Source organism: Acomys minous (genome assembly GCF_964271855.1).
Source record: "Acomys minous genome assembly, chromosome: 11".
NCBI classification, from domain to species: Eukaryota; Metazoa; Chordata; class Mammalia; order Rodentia; family Muridae; genus Acomys; species Acomys minous.
The window spans coordinates 100,588,661-100,613,897 of NC_140492.1; the positions used below are offsets into that span (position 1 = coordinate 100,588,661).

At 44.3% G+C, this 25,237-nt stretch overlaps 1 protein-coding gene across 3 annotated transcripts in view; it reads left to right on the plus strand.

Annotated features, from left to right (window-relative positions):
• Positions 1–25,237, plus strand: part of IQGAP2 (IQ motif containing GTPase activating protein 2) — a 272,620-nt gene that overhangs the window by 126,697 nt on the left and 120,686 nt on the right. For 2 of the 3 annotated variants that reach the window (XM_084802701.1, XM_084802702.1), the window contains exons 3-5: positions 7,626–7,782; positions 19,776–19,853; positions 23,822–23,898. In XM_084802701.1, coding sequence (XP_084658827.1) covers positions 7,626–7,782; positions 19,776–19,853; positions 23,822–23,898 — 312 coding nt within the window. Of the gene's footprint in view, positions 1–7,323; positions 7,343–7,625; positions 7,783–19,775; positions 19,854–23,821; positions 23,899–25,237 lie in introns of those variants that run through there. The other variant, XM_084802703.1, reaches the window with a different exon arrangement.

Sequence of the window (25,237 nt, forward strand, 5' to 3'; positions counted from 1 at the left end):
ATGGTGTTGAAATGTTTGCCAGATTCATCAGATTCTGGCAAATCGTCCTCCTAAAGTCTAGTCTGTTCCTCATAGATGCTACAGTCATGCACGTCTTCTTCTTCTTCTTCTTCTTCTTCTTCTTCTTCTTCTTCTTCTTCTTCTTCTTCTTCTTCTTCTTCTTCTTCTTCTTCCATTTAAATATGGGCTAACTGTAGCCAGAGTTAGGCTCAAACTTGAGATCCTACTGCCTCAGTCTTGAGAATACTGAGCTTACAGGTGTGTCCCACCACAGCAGCCCAGTTGCTCCTTTTCATGTCATCTGTGTGCCTATATTTTAAAGACAATAACTGGATTCATATGATGAATCCACGTCTTTAAGAGTGTAGGAAGGTGGCCCGTGGATGCCCCTTTGACTTCAGCAGTTTTCTTACACCCACATTCCTCCGAGCTAATAATGCTCATAGAATTGTAACAATTTTACACTGGCCAGCAGCTAATAAAAAGGTTTTCCATGGGATCTTCATTTTGTATTTTTGATGTTTTTACTTCCTTTGAGCACAAAAGGTAAAGAGTGACCAATTACTTTACATATAAGAGCAGAGAAGAGAGCGTTTTATGTTCTTTCAAAAGCAAAGTGCTCCACAGGCTGCCTTCTCTTCTTCCAAACAATGGGGAGAAAATTGACTTGAGATACTTGAAAGTTTATGGAAAAAGGTACCTCATGAAGCAAGGGTTTTTGCAGGAAGGAAAAAAAAACCACATTTTTTGTTCTTGGCCAGCAGTTCTACCTTGGGGACATTTATTCCGTCCACTGCTGCACGTGAGAAAGATTTATAGTTGGTGGTTTCCTGAGTCAAAACCACAGCAAGCGTCTCAGATACTTCCACGCGGTGTCCAGGCACAGCACGGTGCAGAAGGATGCACTCTTTAACCCGGTATTTTCCCATGTTGCTTTCTGTTTGTTGTATTTCTCTGGTTTTGCCTCTTGTGAGACAGAATGATAGGGTTTTGTTGTTGTTGTTGTTTGTTTTGTTTTGTCTTGTCTTTTGACTTAAACCTAAGGCTGGAAAAGCCTTTCTTTTCACCTCTCATCTTCATCTCCTGACTTGCCCCCCCCACCCCACCCCCACCTTTCTGGAGCCCCCTGCTCTGCTAGGAAGTGACTCAGGATTTCCCTGCAGGGCAGCAAGCACAGGCAGGGCTGTGTGATCCCTCAGCTAGAAGCAGGGTGAGACGTCAGCAGCCCACTGTGGGCTTGGTGGTGGTAGTGGTTTTGGTTTTGGCTTTAGGTTGGGTTTTGTTGTTGTTGTTGTTGTTGTTGTCATCGTTTGGTATTTCTTTTTCCTTTTTTAAAATTTTGTTTTATTAATTTATTCAGATTACATCTCAGTTGTTATTGGCTTTAGTTGTTTTTGGTTGTTGTTGTTGTTGTTGTTGTTGTTGTTGTTGTTGTTTTAAAGTCAGGCTCTCACTATGTGGCCCTAGCTGCCCTAGAACTCACAGTGCAGACCAGGCTGGTGTCCAAATCGCAGAGACCTGCCTGCCTCTGCCTCCCAAGAGCTGCTCCATCATGCCCAGCTTCAACCTGTGCTCTGAGATGAGATGTTTGCACATCGGTGCTTCGGGCCAAAGCACAGGGAAGGCCGAGGCAGCAAGAAGGAGGTGGGCCAGTTCCGATTTCAGTCCCGTGAGTTTCTGAGCCAGATGTGGTACCGTTTCTCGACAGCACAGGAAGTGTTGGCAAATTTACTTCCCAGCTTTATGTCTTATGTCATTCATAAACCACAGACTGTTGAATGACAGACCGTTGAAGATCAACTGAGGGTTTGGAAATAGAGGCTACTTTTACAGACAACTTATCTATCTCAAAGGTGCCAAGACAATTCGACGAGTGTAATCTTTTTTAACATACGGTGCTGAGATAACTGTATATCCAAGAGAATCAGGATATCCCCTCCTGTCACCATAGGCGACTACTTCAGGCAAGCAGGCTGAAGGCTCTTTCAGATGGATAAGCATAGCGCCACTGTATGCATCTGCTGCTTGTCTTCTTGCTGTGAGAAAAGCGCTGTGAGGAAGTGTATCGGGGCTTAAGTTTCCAGGCATATAGTGTATCATGTCAGGGAACGTGTGGTGGCAGGAGCAACAGGTAGCTGGACACGTGTCACAATCAGGAAGCAGGGAGTTGCTTATGTTACACTTATTTCTTCCTTTTTTTTTTTTTTCCCAGTCTGAGACTGCAACCCATGGAATAGTATTGCCTACACTTAAGGGTGGGCTTTCTTACCTCAGTTAACCCCATCTAGATAATTCGTCATAACACGCTCGGAGATTTGTTCCTACGGTGATTCTCAGTTCTATCAGGATGTCGTCGATCAAGATTAGCCATCGAGCATCTGGCCTAGTCCCTCTACTCTTGAGAAGATAAGCAAGAGAAATGAGACCACCTGTCCTGGTGAAAACGTGTTTAATAATGCTTTGTGGCGGTGTTACCTCATCATGGCCAAAAGATGGAAAGATGGGAATCATTATCCACACACTAAAGAACTGATAGATAAAAGTGTGATCGCTCTAACACGGGAATTACCCAGCAAAGAAAGTTGGGACAGGGCAGGGAAGCGAGGGAGGGGGGTCCAGATAAAGGTGAGGAAAGAGGTAAGGGGTGAATGTGACTAAAATACAATGCATATATAAAATTCTCAAGGAATTAATTAAAACATTGTATTAATTAAAAAAAAAAAAAAAAACCTCCCTGGAAGGTTTGTATGAGCCAGGCCCAGGGTGGCTAGCCATCACTTCCCTCAGCCTGTGTGTCACATGCCAGCTCTACCCAATTATAATGAGCTGGAGCCTACTCCTGCCTGTGTCCTAGCCTTTGGGTTTGTAGCAGTTCCTGTTGGGCCCTCTTTTCAGACGGTCTCTCAGCTTCACATAGTCAGCCTCCTTCCTGTCCCATTTGCTCCCTCAAGATGTAGCTCGGGCCGTTTACCATGCCTGTTACCAAGTGTGACAAATGGGGACTGAGCAAGTAGACAACCTCCAGGGTCCTGCTCACTCCTACAGGGATGTAGTTTGTATGCCGGGAGTACAGCACAAGGTGTTTATGAGCCATGACACGCGTGACTTCTGCTGTGGAAGATGCTTAGAATGCCTTGTCAGCACATGGCAGCCAGCTACGGGCCTGGACGGTAGGGCGTGCTCTTCTGCTGGGGCATTAGGGAAAGTTCAGAGTCAGGAGTACACTAGCAGAAGGCGGCCCTGACCACCCTATTGACTTCCTTCATGTTCCCACTATGTGACCCTGGGGTTTAAAGAGCTTCAGAAAAGCTAAGCGGTTTTCAGAAAACCGTCAGGATCCAAGGAGGGGGAAAAATAATGTCAAAACTCATCTGCCAGTGGTGACTTCAGCTCCTCTCAGGCTGGACGACCTGAAGACTGGCTGGTATCCCTCGGGGAGCATGGACTGTGGTTTTCAAACAGTACTGTGTGGCTTCCATGGCACACTGTGGTGCCTGGCAAAACAGACAGAAGTTATCATGAGATAAGTGTGTGTTGGGTGGGCACTGTGTAAACGGGCTGCTAGGTACAGAGGGACTGTAAAGAGAAGAATAGACTAGCCCCTGCCTCTAGACAGTTTCTAATGCTATGGTGCTATGGATGGTGGTGCTCGCTCGCTCTCGCGCTCTCTCTCTCTCTCTCTCTCTCTCTCTCTCTCTCTCTCTCTCTCTCTCTCTCTCTCCCTCTGTCTCTCTCTTCTCTCTCTCTCTCTCTCTCTCTCTCTCTCTCTGTCTCTCTCTCTCCTCTCTCTCTCCTCTCTCTCTCTCTCTGTCTCTCTCTCTGTCTCTCTCTCTCTCTGTCTCTCTCTCTCTCTCTGTCTCTCTCTCTGTCTCTCTCCCCCCTCTCTGTCTCTCTCTCCTCTCTCTCTCTCTCTCTCTCTCTCTCTCTCTCTCTCTCTCTCTCTCTCTCTGTCTCTCTCTCTCCCCCCCCCTCTGTCTCTCTCTGTCTCTCTATCTGTCTCTCTCTCTCTCTCTCTCTCTCTCTCTGTCTCTCTATCTGTCTCTCTCTCCTCTCTCTCTCTCTCTCTCTCTCTCTCTCTCTCTCTCTCTCTCTCAGATTCTGATGTATCCCGGCTTACACTGAACGCTCTGTGTAGCCAAGGATGGCCTTGAACTTCTGATTTTCCTGCCTCTACCTCTCAGATGCTGAGATTACAGGCATGAGCCCCCCTAGCCCATTTGTGCAGCTCTACAGACCAAACCCAGGCCTTCGTTCATCCCAGGCAGGCACTCTACCAACTGAGCTGCCACGTCTAGGTTTTGAAAGTCTGTAGAGAACCTAAGTTTTTTTTTTATCTCTATGTAAGTATTTCTGCAAACGTATAATAACAGACAAAAACAAGTGTAATTATCTCCCTTTCAAAGCAAGCTCAAATCAGAAATATTATACTTAGTGTTGGTTTTATTTTGGAATACTGCCCCTTGCTCCCAGTTGTCAGCGTATCTCCCCGTATTCCACCTACCAGTTGTCAGTATATTATACCCCCTTTGCACCCCAATTACCAAGTTGTTACAAAGCACTTATATATTGTTATATGAAAAACAGTCTTTTTCAGGGTAATTATTTGAAAACATAATTGGTTGAAAGCAGATTGTATTTTGGTGTGAAGTAGCTTGATGCTCTAATTAGTTTGTCTAAGTTAGGAATGTGGTGGTACTGTAGTTTGATGCAGAATGTCCCACAGAGGTCCAAGCACAAAAGGGTCCATCCCCAGGGTAGGGCCATTGATTGGAAAGTACTGTATGCCTCTATTGGGGGCGGGGAGGGCTTTGTTGTATGTGGAGCATGGCATTGTGGGACACCAGGCTCTTGACTTCCCTGTTGTGTTTCCTGCCCCTGAACTGAACACCTTGTTTTGCCATTTACTCCCTAACAGTGCTATCTGGTCCCATTACAAATTGATCTCTCCAGTCTTGGACTGAAAGCCGAAAACTGAGCCAGAATAAACCTTTTCTCTCTTTGCATTGTATACCCCTCCCCTTTCTGTTTTGGAGGCAGGATCTGGCTAGATGGCGCAAGCTGGCCTTGACCTATCCTCCTAAAGGGCTGGGATGACAGACACTCACCCCCAGATCCAGGCTTTTCTCTTTATAAGATACTTACATCCTGTGCTTTGCTATAGTGATGGAAAGCTAGCTTGACTAGCATGCTTGGCCTTGTACAGTGGATCTTAATACAGCCATTTTTTTTTTAAATGTCATCACTTTCGTCTTTTCTTTCCTCCTTTCTTTTCTTTCCCTTTTTTTTCCCCCTCCAAGTCTATCATCTTGGTTCTGGTTTATGAGGCAAGGTTCATGCACAACAAACATGTCCCGCTCACATTACATATGATGTATGTATGTATGTATGTATATATGTACGTACGTACGTATGTGGAAAGCGAAGCCATCGTTGTCCTGTTCTTTACCCCTTCCCTGTGCGTCTAGTTTCACTGGCCCCTGAGGTACTAGAACAGAGAGGGTCGCTATCATGTAGGTCCGTCGGCCACCCTTTTAACAGACAACAGAAGAGCCCTGCCAGACGGCGGAGGCCACAGAGCCTGTTGTGGCGTTCATTCTCCCAAAATATTGGACTTCCTTTTGGTCCCCTTCGGAAGCCTTCCTTAAGCCGTTTCCTGCCTCTCGCACCCCCCCCCCCATTTCCCAGTTCCCTCCTTCTCACCCAGTCCCTCAGCAGTGTCTCTGAGGCATCTATTATACAGATTAATTGGTTATAATTGCCGCTGTCAACATATCACGCCTTTTCTGTGAAGCTGCCAGGAGCTCCCAGCTTCCTACGGCAACAGATGTCATCGCTTCTCACGCCCGAGGTCCTGCAGAACCCATCGTGCTAAATGAGATACTAGGCTGCCTCGTTCTTCTTTTCTCTCGGTGAACCCCAAGGGCCCAGAGGCTTCTCTGAGCTTTCCCCGTGAGTCAGCCACGCTCCGTTTATGCTTAGGGCTTTGTCCAGTGCGCAGCTGCACACTTTTCTCCCTGCCTGCTGACATAGGCCAAGTCCAGGTCTTTTTTTCATCCTTAGATTCACCTTGATCACTTTGGGGATAGCCCCATGCTGCCCTTTACCCATCCTACACTTCTTTTCTTTTTCTTTTTTCTTTTTTTGTTTTGTTTTGTCTTATTTTTCGAGACAGGGTTTTTCTGTGTAGCCTTGGCTGTCCTGGACTCCCTTTGTAGACTAGGCTGGCCTCGAACTCACAGAGATCCGCCTGCCTCTGCCTCCCAAGTGCTGGGATTAAAGGCGTGCACCACCACGCCCGGTTTCCTATACTTTCTTATTGTGTCCTACCATGTAGTAGTAGACACAAGAGCCTCCCTTAAGCAATTCTCTTGGTTTTCCTTGATATTGCATTGCATTCTCAAGAATATATATAATTACATACCTGTATGCTTACATATCTTACATATTTAATATGTATATGTGCATATTTTGAAATGTTGCAGGCCTCAGCCCAAGCAAGACAAGGAATTATAATTCCTGTTCTTTAAATAAGGGTTTTTTTTTAAAAACTCATATATTCTATTTTTTATGTGCCTAATAACCAGCCAGAAATTACGTCTTATTAGGAGTTTACTGAGTTTTTCAAAGTTGTTTTCAAGAGCTACAGGCAAAGCAGAAGTGTCCAGCATTGGCACTTTTGGTCAGGTTAAGTGTTAGAGCCATGGCACAGGGCTTCACTGTTTGCCACATAAGGGGAGCCGAGGCTGATGTGTCCATAACCTCCAGGGACCTGCCTTCCTGTGGAGATCCGGGCCTCACACCAACAGCTGGGTTTGTGTGCGGGTAGATGTCTTGGTGATGGGGGGGGGGCGCTTTCTTCTGAGAACGATGAGTCTTAGCAGGTATAACTCAGGAAAGGACGGAAGGAGCATCCACCTCATGCTTAGGATTTTTGACACACAGTGGGAAACATGAGCCAGCTTGGCCTCTCGCCCACTGTGCGTCCTCAGGCCAGCAATGACCTTGGTGCTCTGTTTTCTTAAGTACTGGCACAGTGCCCTGAGATTGAATCTGATCTTTAAAGAAATGTTTTCAGAACCCAGTAGGTACTGTATGCTCCCTCTCAAAAGTGGGTATGTTTAATGTATTCCTGTGTGTTCTTTGAGCAATCCGAGCCGTTTCGCTGAATTTCCCGTGGCCCTGAGTTTCCTGGCAGCCACTGTGCACCGAGTCATCTGCATTGAGTGCAGTGTGTTAAACGGCTCCACCAGCGAGGCACAGCTTCTGTAGGAACTGCCCAGCTCAGAAGCCTGGAGTCATTTCTCTTCAATGTCAACAGTACTAATTCCACACTTACAAAATGGTTTGGCCTTCCCCCACCCCATCCCCTCTGGCACTGACAGGAATTGGCAGAGGTTCAGGCAAAGGTGAAGTTGACAGTGAGCTCTATGCCTCTAAACTAAGCCCTCTCTGTTCACCTTATGTCCTGAATCCTTGCTCCGCCCAGAAATCCCACACTTCCGGAAAGATGTTTGAGGCCTGTTTTCTTCCACGGGACCTCCAAGCCCACAGCACGGGCCCTGTGTGTCTCCCTTTATGGACTGTTCCCTGCCTGGATTCACATCATTGTTTTATGATCTTTTCAGATGGATGGAGGTCTGCTTAGTCGAGGAATTGCCACCAACCACCGAGCTGGAAGAAGGGCTCCGGAACGGGGTCTACCTGGCCAAGTTAGCCAAGTTCTTTGCCCCCAAAATGGTGTCAGAGAAGAAGATCTATGACGTGGAGCAGACGCGTTATAAGGTAACCAGCCAAACGCCAAAGTTTGGTACAGCCTTTCCTCTTCCCCTTTCACTCCTACTGTTTCTGTAAGGATTTGGGGTGGGCGTGTCGCTGGTCCTTCGAACCTGTTAACTGTCCTTCCTGAGGCTGAGGGCGCTTTAAGAAAGAATGTGTTCTATTCACGGGCTAAGACTGATAGGCCTCTGTTTGGGGGTTCCCAAAGCCTCCCCCTTGTTCCTTCATGGAGGTCCTTTGTGGCTTTATTAGACTTGATGACTTTAAAAGTGAGAGTGCACTGTGCTTACTTTTCACCACTAATACAGTTTACGGGACCTCCAACTCTCCTGAAGGAGTAAAATGTTCAGAATAAACTCCTCCACGAGGGTTAATAGGAAGGGGGTTGCTGGAAGAGATGCGTTTTCTTCAGTAGTGTAATCACTGGTAAATTATTTAAGCAGCACCTCATCCGCACTCCTGTAAGTAGCCCTAACTAGATACATGGGGTCAGAGGCCAAAAATAAACCCGTTTTTTAGGCTGCTCCCCTCCAGACAGCTTCTACAGGAACTGCCCAGCTCATAAGCCTGGAAGACGTGAAAAACGTGCAAATAGAAGGGATGGCTGAGAAGAGGAGTGAGACCAACTGCAGTGGGAGGGGGCAAGAGGTAGTAATAGGGGTGAATATAACCAAAGTAGATCATATACTTGTATGAAAATGTCATTAAAAAAAACCCTTAGTGTATATTTAATGTAAGCTAATAAAATGTGGTTGCTAAAAAAAAAAAGTTTCATAAAATAGATATTCTTTAACCTGTGGGCCTGAAGAGTTAGGGCAATGTAGCTAAAATGATATTGAAAGGCCAGATAGAAACATTTTTCTGTTTGGTGTGTAAGACCCCCAAAAAGGGGAGGGGGGCGGCGCTAACCTTTTTGGATGTAAGTGGTTTTAAGAATTCTTTCATGACTGACTTGGGAAGGATCAGAAAATAAATATGGCTGCTGTCTTCAGGGGTAGGGGGAAATAGTAGCGATGGATGAACACATTCTTATTTGAACTTGGCATGAGTGGAGTTAGGGAGACAAAAAAACCATAGTGAACACCAATCTTATATTAAAAGGTAATCTTGCTCTTTCAGAGAGATTGTAAGATTTCCAGATAAAATGTCACTTTCTTTTACGGTCACTGGGGAAAAGAGGATAGATGATGTAAAACTGGCTGTGAAGGTGCAACTGCGGAAGCTGGCTTGATAGAAAATAGGAGTTCATTCCACTATCCTGTCTCCTTTGTGCTTGAGACTTCTACTAAAAAGTGAAAGGGGAAACTGCAGACACTAGGCTGAATGGCTCTTTCTATGTTAAGGATGTGTCTGCAGGAACCAATTTAGAACGTGTGGTGGTCTGTTATAGAAAATGCCGTAGCTTGTCTGCTACAAGTCAAGGGTTCAAGGCCCCTTGGTAACTTGATCTTCTCCCCTCCAACACACACACTTCCTTTCTGTGTATCCATGTCTGTGTTTGCGTGTGTACAGGTGTATATGGGGATACATGCCATGTGTGTTGAAGCCTCAGTGGCTCTCCACTTTATCTAGGCTGAGGCTCTCACTGAGCGCAGAGCTCACCTACCCTGACTAGTCCAGCTGGGTGGTTTGCCCCAGGAATCCCCTGATACTCTTCCTCTCCAGTGTGGGGATTACAAGCATGCCACACCTCGTTGATGTTAATGGTTCTAGGGATGCAGGCTCTGGTCCTGATGCTGACACAACAAGTGCTTCATCCATTAAGTTCTCCCAGCCGAAATGTGACTCTTTATTCTCTTAGGAAGTTTACATTTTTGTTGTTGTTTTGTGGTGCTGGGGTTCCAAGTCAGGCCCTCACATATACTAGGCAGGTACTCAGACTATTAAGGTGCACCCCAAGACCATTTAGAGTTGCATGCCCCTTCTTCCCCCTTCCTCCGCTCTTTAATTTTATCTTTATTAGAGACAGATCCCATGGCTTTGTGAATTGCTAGGCAAGCCCTTTTAACACTGAGGCAGATCCCCAGCCCACGTTTAATTCATCATACTTATATTTTGTCTGCAATTCTTAAAAGTTATTTCTCTTACAATAACAAAGGAAATATTAATATGGCTAAAAATAGAATAAATGGAAAATATATTTTATATAAAATTAATTTCTTGTTAGGGACAAATATCAATTTTTATTACACCCCCTCATGCTTGCCATCTTATTACATTTTCTGTATCATTTAAATGGGCTTTTAAAAGGGTAAAGAAGGTAGGATAATTGTTATTCTAACAAGCATTCTTGAATGTACAGATTGGATTCAGATCAATATTTGAATAGCTTCTAACTCACAGTAGACAGAGTTCTGTGGCAAATCTCTTTGGGGTCCATCTTTATTGCTTAGATCAATGGTTCTCAACCTTCCCAATGCTGTGACCCTTGAACACACTTTCTCCTACTGGGGTGACCCACAACCATGAAACTATTTTTATAGCTACTTCATAACTGTAATTTTCCTACTGTTATGAATCATAATATAAATATCTGATATGGAGGATGTCTGATACAAAGCCCCTGTGAAAGGGTCATCCAACCCCCCACAGAGTGAGAACCACTAGTTCAGACAGGCAGGCAATCTAGCACAGGTTTGTGTCTGGAATGCTGTTAGAACAAGCATTTATAATAATATATCCAATATTACTAATAATATTAATATAATATAGTATTAATAATATTAATAGTATTATATCATATAATATTATATTAATAATAATATATAATAAATAAGGACATTTGGGTTCCTGTCAGGCTATTAAAATAGCAAATTACCTGGGTGTATATATATATTTAAAGAATCAGAAGAAAACTTATCCCCCACCCCATCCTTAAGATGAACCTGCATCCACATTTTAGACATCATTGTCAAGTGGCTGTTATCAAGGTCAAAGTCTGTTAGTGACTCAGTACCATATGATTAGACTAAGGGTCAGTTCTCCCTGAAGGGGAAAGTGAGGAGGTTTCCCTTCAGCTTTGTGAACAGTGAGACTCAAGTTTAGAGACAGCCCCCTCTACCCCACCCCACCCCCATCCACCCCCAGCATGAGAACTCTGGAGCCGACTCAGGACTGACTCTTTTTTCCCCTGGCACATCACTGACCTTGGCATTGGGCATCTGCTTCCACATCAGCTCTGGACCCCTATGCCCTTGTGGGGACTTAATCAGACACCTTCTCTAGGCATTAGGGAGCTCGCTATCAGGATGAATGACAACTTCTTGGAATGGGGACGGGCCTCTTGCTATGAAACAATATTTACAAGGGCCCAGGCAGAGGATGGCACTGTGAGAAGCATCTTAAGAAAGGTGTGTTCTCAAGGCCTAGCCCCAGCCCCAGCAGCCCCTTGGAAGATACAGCTGTGCAGAAATGATGCTGAACAAGGAGCAGGAGGAGGAAGCCGTTGCCAGCTGTGGGGTGTGGGTACCTCTGTGCCACTGAGTTACTGAGAAACATGGGGTGTGTGAGAATTACCTTCTGTGGAATCTCTGGAGAGCAGGCTTTTCATGATAGGAACCCTTAGTAGTTTTCCGTGTAATCATAAAATTCCACATCGGAGTCTCTTTGATTTTTGATACAGTAGCAAAAAGAGATAGGCCTTCCTGAGTAGATGACACAACTTCCTGTTCTTGAGTCCCTTGAGGCAAGAGCACACTGTTCCGTCTCTTCAAGGATCCCTAAATTGTAAGGTGACAGTGAGGATGCTTAAACATTAAGGATGCCCCCTAATATGGGCATGGCACTTCAGTGTGCCATCTGGGAAACCTTGACCTCAGAAAACACAGGCTGTCACTGCATCTGTAAAACACAACCCTCCTGTTAGACACAGCATCCCCAAGGAAGGTCATGTCCTTGACCCCTGAAGGACACAGTGTTAGGTAGCCCTCCACTTCCCAGGCTTCTTTGTATAGAACCCTGGTGCCTCGTTGATTTAGGGTTAGAAGGATGTCCTGGGTACTACATATGAGCCTTCCAGGCATGAGTACTCAATTTGTAGGGAACACCATCCTCCATACTAGGGCACATAACCATGCTGTCCATGCTGTGCAGCACCTGTTAGTGTCTCCCTTGGACACTCCACAGCATATTGTAAAGATTCTCGTGGGGTCTGGCGGCATGACTCAGTGGGGAAAGGAGCTTGCTGCCAAGCCTGATGAACCAAGTTTGATCCCTGGTGGAATCAGGTGGATTCCTGATGGAAAGAAAGAACTGGCCGCTGCAAATTGTCCTCTGACCTCCATACAACTGCTAGGGCATGTGCATGCAGGTGTACACACACACACACACACACATACACACACACACACACACACACAGAGTAAATAAATAAATAAATATAATGTTTTAAAGATTGTTCTGTCCACAATAAATAGTGCAGCAGTAGGGGCTTGGGAAATAGGCAAAGAACTACATGACAGCTTCAAGGAAGCCAGAAGCCTTCATCGTGTGTGTGTGTGTGTGTGTGTGTGTATGTGTGTGTGTTTTCTTACCTTGCGTATTAGCTACTTTTCTATTGCTGTGATAACACACCATAACGTTGGCAACTTAATAGAAGAAACAGCCGCTTAGGGTTCCAGAGGTGAAGGTCCATGGTGGCACAGTAGAGGCGTGGTGACAAGCAGTAGGCATGGCAGCAGGAACAGGAAGCAGAGGGCACACATAGCGAGGGTCAAGCACAAAGCAGAGAGAACAAACTAGAAATAGCAAGGCGTTTTACCCTCAAAGCCCACCCCCCAGCGACGTACTTTCTCCAACCCCCTGAACTTCCCAAATAGTGCCACCAATGGGGGCCAGGCGTCCACAGGCCTGAGCCTATGGGGAGACATTTCTTATCCGAACCACTGCATCCTACTCCCCGCCCTGCCTTGTCTCGTAGCCGTATCATAGTGCAAAATGCATTCATTTAACTTCAAAAGTACCCGTAGTCTTTCACAGACTCTGCACCGTTTCAGGGTCACTCCTGAGACTCAAGGCGATGTCTTCCCTGTAACCCCCTCTAAGGTCAACCAGCAGATTACATACTTCCAACATACAGTGGCACAGAACACACACTGTTATCCCAAAATGGAAGAATGAAGCCATAGAAAAGAAACACTGAACCAAAGCAAGACCAAAACCCAACAAGACAAATACCAAATGATTTCCAAGGCCCTAGGTCCCTTGATCCATGCTGCAGCTGTGCTCCTCACATCATGCATCCTTCCTTTGGGCTTATTCCGCCCCCTTTGTGCAGCTTTCCTTGGCAGATGTCCCACAACTCTGCCATCTCCAGCATCCTGGAGACTTCATTTCTCCAGACTTCATTTCTCCAGCTTTCTGCAATGGCCTCTTGGGGCCCTCATTCAGGTACTCCCTAGCCATGCGCTTCCTGGCCTCAGTAGCGCTCTGAAACTACAGAGGAAGAAACCACAGCCCCTCCCACTCCTGCATCCTTTATGCCTCTACAACCAGCATCATTGGAATGACGCTGCCAAGTGCGACTGCCAGCTTGGGATGGGCCTCATCCTCCCCTTGGACCACCTAAGTATTAGAGCATAAACATTTCTATTCATTCAGCTGCTTTCTAGGAGCAGGAAACACCTTGGGCTATTTCAGAAGCTGAGAGCTTAGCTAGGTGCAGTCTTGCCTCGAGAGTACCTCTCCCTATGCCTCTCTCCTTGCTGGTGATAATCTGATCTGTTTCACACAAGCCTTGCCTGTACCAAGTTTCCCTGTACTCTCTCTTCAAACCATACATTCTATATTTCATTCTGCCCCATGTTTTGTTTTGGTTTGGTTTGGTTTTAGGTTTTTTTTTTCACTATAGACCTGCCCGAGTGATTTATGATAACCACACCACAGAGCCGATATTATGTTGTCTTGGAATTGCCTCTGTTGAAGGAAGCAGACCCACTACTTTTTAATTTAGTCTCAGACAAGTTCGTAGGGCATGGGCAGAACACAGCTAGATTGTCTGCCAAAATATCACAGGAACGACCTTGCCTTGGTTAGAGTTACTATTGCTGTGATAAAAAACATCATGACCAAAAGCAACTTGGAGGGAAGAGGATTCGTTCCAGCTTGCAAATCTCAGGTCTCAGTCCATCCACCTTCAAAGGCAGCCAGGGCAGAAGCTCAAGGCAGGAACCTAGAGGTAGGAGCTGAGGCAGAGGTCATGGAGGGGTGCAGCTTCCTGGCTTGCTCTTCATGGCTTGCCCAGCGTGCTGTCTTAGAGCACCCAGGACCACCAGCCTATTCAGGAATAGCACCAGCAACAGTGAGGCGGTCCCTGTCAACACAATCATCAATCAAGAATACACAACAGGGTTTCGCATAGGCCAATCTGATGAGAACATTTTCTTAGTTGAGATTCCCTCTTACAGAATGACTCCTGCCTCTGTCAACTTGACCTAAGAACTCGCCAGCATAGGCCTCTCACCCAGTTGCTGTTAAAATCCTTGCTTCCCTCTGGAATCTCTTGAGCCAGGCATCTACCGTCCTCTTTGCTATCAGCACTGTCTTACTGGTTCCTACTAGGACAACCTGTTAAAGCTGTATGTGAGGCACTAGTCCTCTTTTCTAGTCTAGTTCCGAAGCCTTCCACATTCCTCCGAAAAACTACATGGTCAGGTCCTTCATGGCAACAACTCACTATCAGGTCCCAACATTTTAGCTGCTATTCTGTTGCTGTGAAAATAAAAAAAAGCATCACCGAGGCTACTTATAGAAGAGTGGGTTTATTTTGGTGTACGGTTCCGGAGGCATAAGAGTCTATGCTGTTAGAGACATGGCAACAAGCGTTAGGCATGGCAGCAAGAACAGGGCGCTGAATGCTCCTGTTCATAGATCCTGAGTGCCAAGGGTGATGCAGAGAAAACAAACTAGAAATAGCAATGCACTCTAATCTTAAAGCCCACTCCCAGGGGCAAACTTCCTTCAGCAAGGCCACACCATCTAAACCTCCCAAACAGTGCTACCAACAGGGGGCCAGGTATTCAAATGCCTGCGCCTGTGGGGAGAGGGGAGCATTTCTTTCTTTTCGTTTTTGTTTTTGTTTTTTGTTTGTTTGTTTTTGTTTTTCAAGACATTGGTTCTCTGTGTACCCCTGGTTGTCCTGGACTCTCTCTGTAGACCAGGCTGCCTTTGAACTCACAGAGATCCTCCTGTGTCTGCCTCCTGAGTGCTGGGATTAAAGGTATGTACCACCACGCCCGGCATGGGGGACATTTCTCACTCAAGCCACTACCCCATGGCACTCCCTCAGTGTGCCTAGAGCCTGACCTCTGAGCACCTACTGTGCGACCGCCTGATGAGTGTCTGCACAAACTGAACTCATTGCTGAGTTGAGGACCATCTCTCGGTTTTCTGAGGAGCTTCACCTATAGGAGAGTCACGTGTTGTACTAAGGTTTGAGAGCCATTGCTCTAAAAGATAATCATTGGCATGAAAATGATAATGTAGGAAAAGAAGATAAAGTTGGTCTGTGCGAGAAGCACGTTCAGGTTAGTACCCTTATTTGGAAATCTAAACGCTCAAATGGTCTCCAGTCTGGAACTCTGAGTGTCCGCCATAGTCAAAGGGTTTCGGACCTCAGAGCGTTTTGGTTTTAGATTTTTGGACTAGATCTGCTATGCAAATATTCCAAGATCTGGAAAACTTTGAAGTCAGAACACTTCCGATCCCAAGGACATCTGAAAAGGGCCATTCAGTCTGTATGGAGGAGAGTTGATTTCTATACAACTCTTACCAGCCCCTGCCCTGTGCCCAGCACTGTTCTCGGTGATGATAGCAGAGCAGCTCTGCTGTTAATGGTACCCGTGTCTGGGTATGCTCTCAGTATGCAGCTGTGACTTGTGACCAGCCTGTACAGAAGCCATGGTAGCCAGCACTGACAGGACAGTGAGTAAGAACTAAGTTTCTTCATTGGAAGGTTCACTCCGAGATTAGAAAGAACGAGAAGAAAGCTCATTGTCTTGGTTATTTTTCTTGTCTCTGCCACAGAATACCTTTTAGAAAGTAACCTAAGGCGGGCTTTGTTCGGGCTCACAGTTGAGGGTGCTGTCGGGAGGTGGTGGTGGCAGAATCACGAGATGGCAGGTAACACAGGGTCGGCAGTAAGGAGGAACAGAAGGGACAATTCTGTGATGCTCGGCTGGCTTCCACCTTTTTATTCGGCCCAAGCCCCTCGGCCAAAAGATGATATTTTAGGGTTGGTTTTTCCATCTTGATTGACCCAGTGTGGAAACTCACAGACACACAGAGCTTTGTCTCCTTGGTGATTCTGGGGTTAACTATTACATCCTCCTTGCATGGTCAGGGAAGAGTGTCAGGTAAACATTTTGAGAAGGAACGTAGTAAAAGAAAGTTTGGCTACCAGTGCAAAGCTGAATAGCTGGCACGTGTTCACTGAAGGCCAGACTCGTTCTTAGCCACTGTGAGGAGCAGAATGAACGGAATCTGGACGTGGAATCAGGACTCTGCAAACAGCCCGTTGTACTTAAACAACTTCTATAGATATGATAATCTACCCCCAACAAAAAGCAATTTGGGGGAGGAAGGGTTTGTTTTAATTCACAGTTCCAGGTTATGGTCTGTCATAGCAGGCAAGCCAAGGTTCCCCGGGAACTTAAGACAGTCACATCACAGTCAAGAACAGAAGGAAATGAATACAAGCATGCCGGCTACTCGGCTCACCTTCCCCAGGCTCTAGGACACAAGCCCAGGGAATGGCGCTGCCCACAGTGGGCTGGGTCTCCCCACCTCTACTATCCTAATCAAAGCAGCCCCCAGGAGACATGCCCATGGGTCAAACTAATATAATCTAGGTAGGTAATCTAGATAATCTCTCACTGCAACTTTCTTACTAGGTGATTAAAGACTGCCCTGAGTTGACAAAGCAAACCATCCCAGAGCCCTAACTCTGAGTCTGTTACATTGAACATGAATGGCATTTGTGTATCTTACACACTTATACCCACAGTTTTCTCATCTAGAGAATAAACATTGTGGGATAATTGTTACAGTTCTGGACTAACTTGAAGATCCGAAACACTCTGGTCCTAATACTCAGGATGTTAAGTCCAAGGAAGACTTGCAGAATTTCTCATCTATGAAATTGAAACAGGATTGATTTCATTCATTTACTGACAGTGAAACAGCTCAGTGATAGAAAGTGAGCACACACCTATAATATGAAATTAGAAAAAAAAAGAATATATTATTCCATATGCAATGTAAGCACATTAGCTAGACAGGAGCATCTATGGATCAATATGTCCATAACCACATCATTTCATCTCATATTAATATATAGAACTGATTTTTTAAAAAGATGGACAAGAACTACAATGGATGAGATTATTTTGAGCCCATTTAGAAAACCAATTTTCATACTAGTTAAAGCAAGTCCATAGACTAGGATGGTTACTGCTGTAAGCCGCTCACAGACGCATAGTTTTTAATTTAAACAAGTAGAATGGACCTCAGGGTTCTGAAGTCAGTGTTTCTCAGATGTTTGAGACGGAGAACTGAAATCTGTAGGGTTTCTGTAAAATACCCACCCTCGCAATCAGTCCCCCTATATGGAGCAGAGACCTTTTCCTGACCTTACAGGTGAAAGTTCTGACTAGCATGGCGTGTCCTGGTGGTCATGACAGACACCCTGCATTTTCAGCTACACTATTCAGCTAAGGACTTTCTCTTTCTTTCTCCTGTGATCTCTCCAGCTCAGAACAGCACTTTAAGGCTGAGGAAGGAAGGTACAGCTGTATTTTCTGAGAGTATTTACTTAACAAGACCACTAAAGAGAGATGATGGGTTGAGTTGGTTTTGGTTTTGGTTTTGGTTTTGGTTTTGGTTTTTTCCATTACATGATTTGAGACCGTTGAAGCCCAAACCACTGTTGACTCCCGAACTCAATTTTGAGCTAACAAAAGTCATTTAATTAACTCAGTGGAATGAGAAAAGAGATGGACACTCAAGACGCCCTGGAAGGAGAAGAGACAGTCTCTGCAAAGAGCAGGGCTTCTGCTGGGTGATTCTAACATGGACTTAGGAACATAAAGATCGGTTTTCTTTTGGGTGTTATCAGGAAGTGGCATCGACTTAGAGCCTTGGTCAGTTTTACATAGATAGTAGGAGACTTCCTGATTACATCACATGCCAGTCGTATTCCGCGAAGGCACTTACCATGTCAGGTAGGAGAACAGTTAAGTTGTGTGCAGGTGGCCCTCAACTTTGTCTCAGTTTCAGGCAACAGTTCAGCGTGTCTGTTCTCCCATGGTCTTAGCTCGCTCTTGCCTAAAGCCTGCTGGAATCCTGCAAACGTGTGCTGTGTTAGAAGCAAACACTAAGGCCTGCCCATCAGCTAAAGACTCTATGTTTTTTCACTCTTTCCTGTCTCATCTTTCGTCTTTCTTTCCCCTGTTCTGGATTCTTTCTACTCCCAGCTATTTTATAACACCGAACTGATCTCTTCCTTCTGAAAAATAACCAAGCAATCATTAGGCTCCATGGTCTCCAGCAACCCCAGCGGGGTGGGGGTGGGGGTGGGAGGGTGGGGGGATGGGCAGCAGTGTCAGCACTCATAAGGATTTAGAGACCCCACCATGGATCCCAGCTCCCTCTTAGAGCCCCTTAACTTTAGACAAATCATTTCATCTTTTTTGATCTGGCTTTCCCCATATTTAAAAAGGAAGGAGGACTAGCAATGATGCTGGAAGGCATTTGCAAAGTTAGGAATCACTTACATAAAGTACTTGAAGCACACTGTGTAATCACAAATAGTGGCCCTTACTGAGCATTCATTGAGTACGAATCCGCTTATGTTGTATAGATGCTAACAGCAATGAGAACACCTTTGAGGTGGGAAACCATTCAGATTTGGAAGCTCACAGAAGGCAACATGCCCCAGCCTTGTTGAATGTGATTAGCTATCGTTGGGTGTTAATTATATGATGACGCTTGCTATAGTTATTTTTTTTTGCATACTCATTTCAAATGACTGTGAAATGAATAGCATTCTCTTATGTTAAATGAAAAATGCAAGATGGTCTAAGGCTCCTTGTGGCTCGTTCCTTGATATAATTTCAGAAAGTGGCACTCTGATTAGGACTGTAAAGAAAAAATTGAAAGACATACAGAGAGACTGTTTTTACTATATAGAAAAAGGTCTTATGGCATTTCTGCCGAATAGTTACTTCTTGTACAAAGCCAGGATCAATTAAGATGTGAATAATGTACACTAAAATTAGCTCTGAATTATAGAATGGTTTGTGTGTTCCTCTTTATACCTTCCGGGTTTCCTGTGAAGATAGATGTTCATGATCAAAACACACACACACACACACACACACACACACACACACACACACACACGGCATTTAGCTTGCTAAAAAATCCTGTGTGGGGCTGGGACATGGTGGCGCATGCCTGTAATTCTAGCATTCAGGAGGCAGAGGCTAGAGAAGTGTTACAAGTTCAAAGCCAACCTAGGCTATATAACAAGTTTTAGGCTTTCCAGAGCAACATAGCAAGACCTAAGCTTAAAGAAAGAAAGGAGGAAAAAAAAAAGAAAAAGATAATAGTAATAATAATAATAACAACAACTTAAAATAAAAACCCCATCTAGTTTAACTGAAATTGCTAGACTTCTCAGCCGTAATTACCAAGATCTTGATGCCATGTTAGCATGAGCTTGTGTATACATTTTCACAAAATACCCCGAGGTGTACGGTAGACATTACGTGGTGTTTGAAATTCAAGTTAAGAATTACCTCGAAATACAAATTGTAGAGCCTACTGTGCCCATCACTGATACCAAGGGTGTTGCTGAAATACCGTCTGGTCTTTCCATTGTGTCTGGATTTGTTTTCTACGAGCATCAATGACTGTTCTTGGAGAAGCACAATTGAATATTGCAAATGACTCACTTTTTCTGTGACTGCTTATTCTTTTTTTTCATTCTCCTGTCATTTTAGAAATCTGGCCTTCATTTTCGACACACAGATAATACCGTGCAGTGGTTAAGAGCTATGGAGGCCATTGGGCTACCCAAGGTAAGCTTTCGCATAGCACATGCTATAATGGGGAAGACAAAAAGTCGATACAAAGCAATCACCATACTTTGAAAACTTATTTGCCAGCCTGAGTCGTGTCTCTGCAGGCTCGAGAATACAGAAAGGCCTACGCAAAGACAAGTGTGGCAGGAGTTCATGACGAACTAGGGGCATACCGCTACAAAGCAGACAAGTGAAAGTGTGTCTAAATTAAACGGTGTTAGAACTGGCTTTAGTTGATGGTTAATTTAAGGTAATCAGCTCCTTTTTTGTATATTTTCTGTAAATTATTGTAACTTAATTTTTAAAAATTTATTTTATGTATCTGTGCACATGGGCCTCTCTTGACTTGGCTGCATATTCCAGGCTAACTGGCCTGGGGACACCCAGACACTTCTTCTCTCTCCACCTCCCATCTCACTGTCATAGTGCTGAAGTTACAGATGCACCCCTCTTCATCTGGCCTGTCATGTGGTTTCTGGGGGTCAAACCTCAGTAATCAGGCTTGCATATTAGTGTTTTTACTTCCTGAGCCATCTCCCTGGCTCGTATATTTATTTTCATAATAGTTTTTATAAATCCTGCTATCACTTTAAATTTGAAAAGTTAGAAGCTTATAGCTGTTACTCCTAAAATAGACCTACCAAATAAAAAATTCAATCAGTAAGCATTCAGCACTTGGTAAATTCAAAGAGAGAAGAAATAGGCAGATGGGGGAAATGAGGAAATTACCCTTGACGGGAAATTGTAGGACTACTTTTATTTCAAAAGGATTATAGATCACGGGAACTTTCGAAAATAGTATGTCTCTGTGTATGGGTCATTCAGCTTCCCTCAGCCCTGACGTTTTTATAACTATAGTACAATATTAGAAATTGAATGTTTTATCTGGGATATTTTCTCTTTCTTTCTCTCCTTCTTTCTTTCTTTCTTTTCTATGACAGGGTCTCTATGTAACTAGGGCTGCCCTGGGATTCACTATATATCCCAGGTTGGCCTCAAACTTGTGGAATCCTCCTGCCTCAGCTTCTGAATCGTGAGGTTTCCAGCAAGAGCCACACCTCCCCACCCCCCCTCCTGCAAGTTACCATTAGGGTATGGATTTAAACTGGAACCCTGCCTTCATTCAGCCTTTACTTTTCTCACGTGCATTTGTTTGCAAGAGTGTGAGTGTATTGTTCTGTGCAGTTGTGTCTCATGAATGGACTTGTGTGCCCCCTAGTGCTACCCAGACAGTCACCACAGGGGACATCCCTTCCCCAGGCTGTCCCTGGCAATCACTAAAGGCTCTCCACCATTAACCATTTTTGCCATTTTGAGATCGGAATATTATTGGAATCATATGGTGAGCAACCATTTGGGGTTGGCCTTTTCACTTAACTTGGCCGTCCTTGGCATCTGTCACACTCTCATTTGTGTCAAGGGCTCAGTCCTTGGCATTGTGTAGTACATATATAGCTACTTTAAGGAAATGATTCATAAGATGTCATCCTGAGGAGTAGGAGACAAAGGACTTACAAGTCTCCATGTTGTTATTTTATTATTAAGCAAGGTTTGCTGTTAAAATATCAACCGTGTAGGTTGGGAATGTAGCTCAATGGTAAAGCACCTTCTAATATGTGAGGCTCGGTGCTCAGTTCTCAAAAACACCACCACAGCAGGGCCTGGAGAGATGGGTTAGCAGTTGAGGGCACTGGCTGCTCTTTCAGAGGACACTGATTCAGTTCTCTGCATGTACATGGTGGTATGTTTTCAATGTCTTTGTACTTATGCTTGGCTTATCTCAGCATTGTGTTCCTCGAAATTATCAACATTAAAATTCATTCTGCCCTTTTCTTTCTTTCTTGTTTCTTTTCTTTTTTTTTTTTTTTTTTTTTGTTTGTTTGGGTTTTATTGTTTGTTTGTTTTTTGTTTGTTTTTTTTGTTTTGTTTTTTTGTTTTTGTTTTTTCAAGACAGGGTTCCTCTGTGTAGCCTAAGCTGTCCTGGACTCCTTTTGTAAAACAGGCTGGCCTCGAGCTCACAGAGATCCACCTGCCTCTGCCTCCCAGAGTGCTGGAATCATAGGCGTGCGCCACCACGCCTGACTCATTCTGCCATTGTCAATTAAACTAGTCCACCAAAGCATTAAATGTCACCTCCTTCTGAATAATAGTTGCCACATGAAATTAATATTTGGCTTATTGATTACTAGTGAAAGCTTGGGTGGTAAAAAGATTAATAAGAGAGAATTTCAAAGGGAAATTTTCTTGGTGAAGAAACATCTGATCAGGACAATTTCGTGGTGTCCGAAAGACTTGATTGAACCTTTCCAACGTGTTTCAACATTGACTTTCGCCATGAAGATTCTGACAGATGATATTCCAAGGCCGAGAGGCTTTGTAGGGAACTGCCTGAATTTCTTCGTTCATCAGTGTTAAGTGCCCACTCCACCCTTAGCTTCGCATTAAGTGCTGGAGACATGGAGTTGCGTTCAACAGTCTGATGAACTATACATTGATCCCGCCTCTTTGGTGCAGGAAGGCACTTCCATAACGGCTTCCCAGGGGGATATTAATGTAGAAGGTTCTTGTATAAAGCAGGGAGGCTGGGGAGCGTTGGCCGTCAGTACGGTGAGGTGTGAAGCAAGAGCCACAGTTGTGAGAACACTAAATCCAAATGGTCTTCTGAGTCTGAATCCCTCATCTCACTGACGCCTTGACAGCAGATGTGTTACAAGGCAGCTGGAAAGGGAACTGAGACATCCCAGGCTGTGGCAACTATACGGTGTATCGTTAGCTTGAGAGACACTTACCGTGTCTCCATTTTTTTTTTTCAATGTCCAGTGGAAAAATTGCACTTGAGTATTAAAAGTACTACCATATGGGACATGACTTAATTTTAGTTTTAATGTCAAGTTGTATAAAGTGATGATGATGTGCTTACCTTAATATTAGGGACCTGAAGCCCAGTTAATTCTTTTTTTATGCTCAGAAATACAGCTTGGTACCTAACTCTGAAATCTGTTTCTTATCAGGCTTTTAGCTTCAAGCTTAGGAAATCACGTCATGGATGTGCATGTAAAAGCCTTGATGTTCAAGCTGTCGGGTCTGGTAATTCTGTGTCTAGATAGATGGTCATCCAGGAGAAGAATCAGATGTTCTGAAAATGCAGATGCAAGGCGCTCACTGTAGCGCCAGGAAGAGAAGTGAGAGCCAAAGAAATGCTGCTCAGCCATGGGGAAATGGCTAAGCTGTAGGTCAGAAATATGAGAGAATGATTAGTATATATCAGAAATTATGTGCGTATAGAATAATAGAAAGGATGGGAAATATTTGGCTTCTAGTAAGACCTTTCAGCAGGTCTATGCTGTGCACACACTGGTTTTCACACTTGCATGATGGTTATTTGAAAAACCAAAGACTATATATGTACAGGAAATAAAACAACAAAACACATACCAGGATGCTCATAATAATGGTATGAAAAATGTCTGAAGGACATATGTGCATGAATTAAATATATGTTCAAAATTTTAAGAACGTAATAAAATGGCCATTATAAGGTGTCCTTCTCAGGCTCATAAACCCACAAGAGACCACAGAGGTGAGGATACCACAGAAAGGCTGGTTGTGAGCACCATTGCTATGAGGTTGGCCACTAGGGGGCGTGCCACCCACCAGCCAAGGATTGCTCTGTGGAATTTATGGTGAAGCAGCCACCAAGAGATCTGTCTACTCCTTTAATCCCAGCACTCGGGAGGCAGAGGCAGGCGGATCCTTGTGAGTTCAAGGCCAGCCTGGTCTACAAAAGCAAGTCCAGGACAGCCAAGGCTACACAAAGAAACCCTGTCTTGAAAATAATAATAACAACAACAACAACAACAACCATCTTTCTGTATTTAAAGAGCCACAGGCTGGCAAAGACAATTGGGGTCCAGTTGGGGAGAGAAGTAAAGCATAGTAAGTGCATTGTCTCTTTTGTTTTCCAGATATTTTATCCAGAAACAACAGATGTCTACGATCGGAAAAACATACCAAGGATGATATATTGCATTCACGCACTAAGGTGGGGGAAAAATGCAAACAGATTTAAACTTCAGTTTCCCTTTAAAAGACCCTAAGTGACTTTAATAATCTCAAGAACTTTAAAATTTAGATTCAGCTTTGAATTTGTTGGTAACAGAATTTAAAATAATCTCTACCTAAAGCCACCTTTGGACTTAAAAACACTGAAGTTTTTAATATTATTTAATATTCTGAAGTTTTTAATATTATTCAGTATATGAGAGACAGAAAAAAATTGAATAAAAGACCTAAGTATAATAAGGAGAGAATTAAAACGGGACCAGCGAAGACCCAACAGTGCTGTGCTTCAGTGCGCTTGGGCTGGGATGTGTGCAGATGTCAGTAAACACATTGAGCGGATCCTGGAGTCCCTCTGAGTGCCCTAATGACCCATTAAATTGCCAGTCATCCAGACTGTACCACCAAGAAGAAAATGTAACACAAATGTGGTTTCTTTCAATTTCCCACTCAATAGAATTTACACTCTAAAGATAAAGGAAAAACACAAACCTTCTTTTACACTTGAAGACATATCTACTGAAAATCTTGAAACTCTGATAGCTCACAGATGATCTTTGTTTTAACGGGCCTGGGAGAACTGGGAATTTCACGCGGCAGCCATTGTGGAAACCCAGCTGTGGCCGCTGTCTTGTGCGCGCAGGTGAAGCCTGCGAGATTTCATGCATAATGAAGTTCAAAATTCCTTTACAACATCTGCCTTGTGTTTATACCACTGGAAGTCAGTTTCCTGGCAGAACCCTCTGTCTTGGGGTTTATATTAACTTCTTCCTGGCTTTTTTTTTCCCTTCTTCTTCTTCTGCAAAGCCTTCATAATAACTCATCACAAAGCTAGTCTCCTAGAGAAAACTTTGATTATGTCATAGGACTCAACCTCTGACCCTATGCTCCCAACCCACAGCCCAGCCAGCTTTTTAATTTTAAGCCCAGCTTTGGAATAGGACAGGTGGTGGAGATATAGACCAAACGGTGGGATTCTTGCTCTTTCTCTTACATCTATTTATTTATTTATTTACCTATTCTGGTGTATGTATGTACATGCACACACACACCTTTAAGGTACACATGTGCTACTGCATACAAATGGAAACCCCAGAAAAATGAACAGGAGTTGGCCGGCTGTCTCCTTCCGTCCTATAGGTTACCAAGGATCGATGCAAATGTCGGGCTTGGTGTCAAGCACCTGTCTCTGCTAGGCCATCTTTTTTTTTTTTTTTAATGAGACAGGGTCGTCACTCTGCAGCTCAGGCTGTCTTCACACTCTCCATCCTTCTACCTCCGCTGCCTCAAGAACCGGGACTATAACCATGCCTACTGTAATA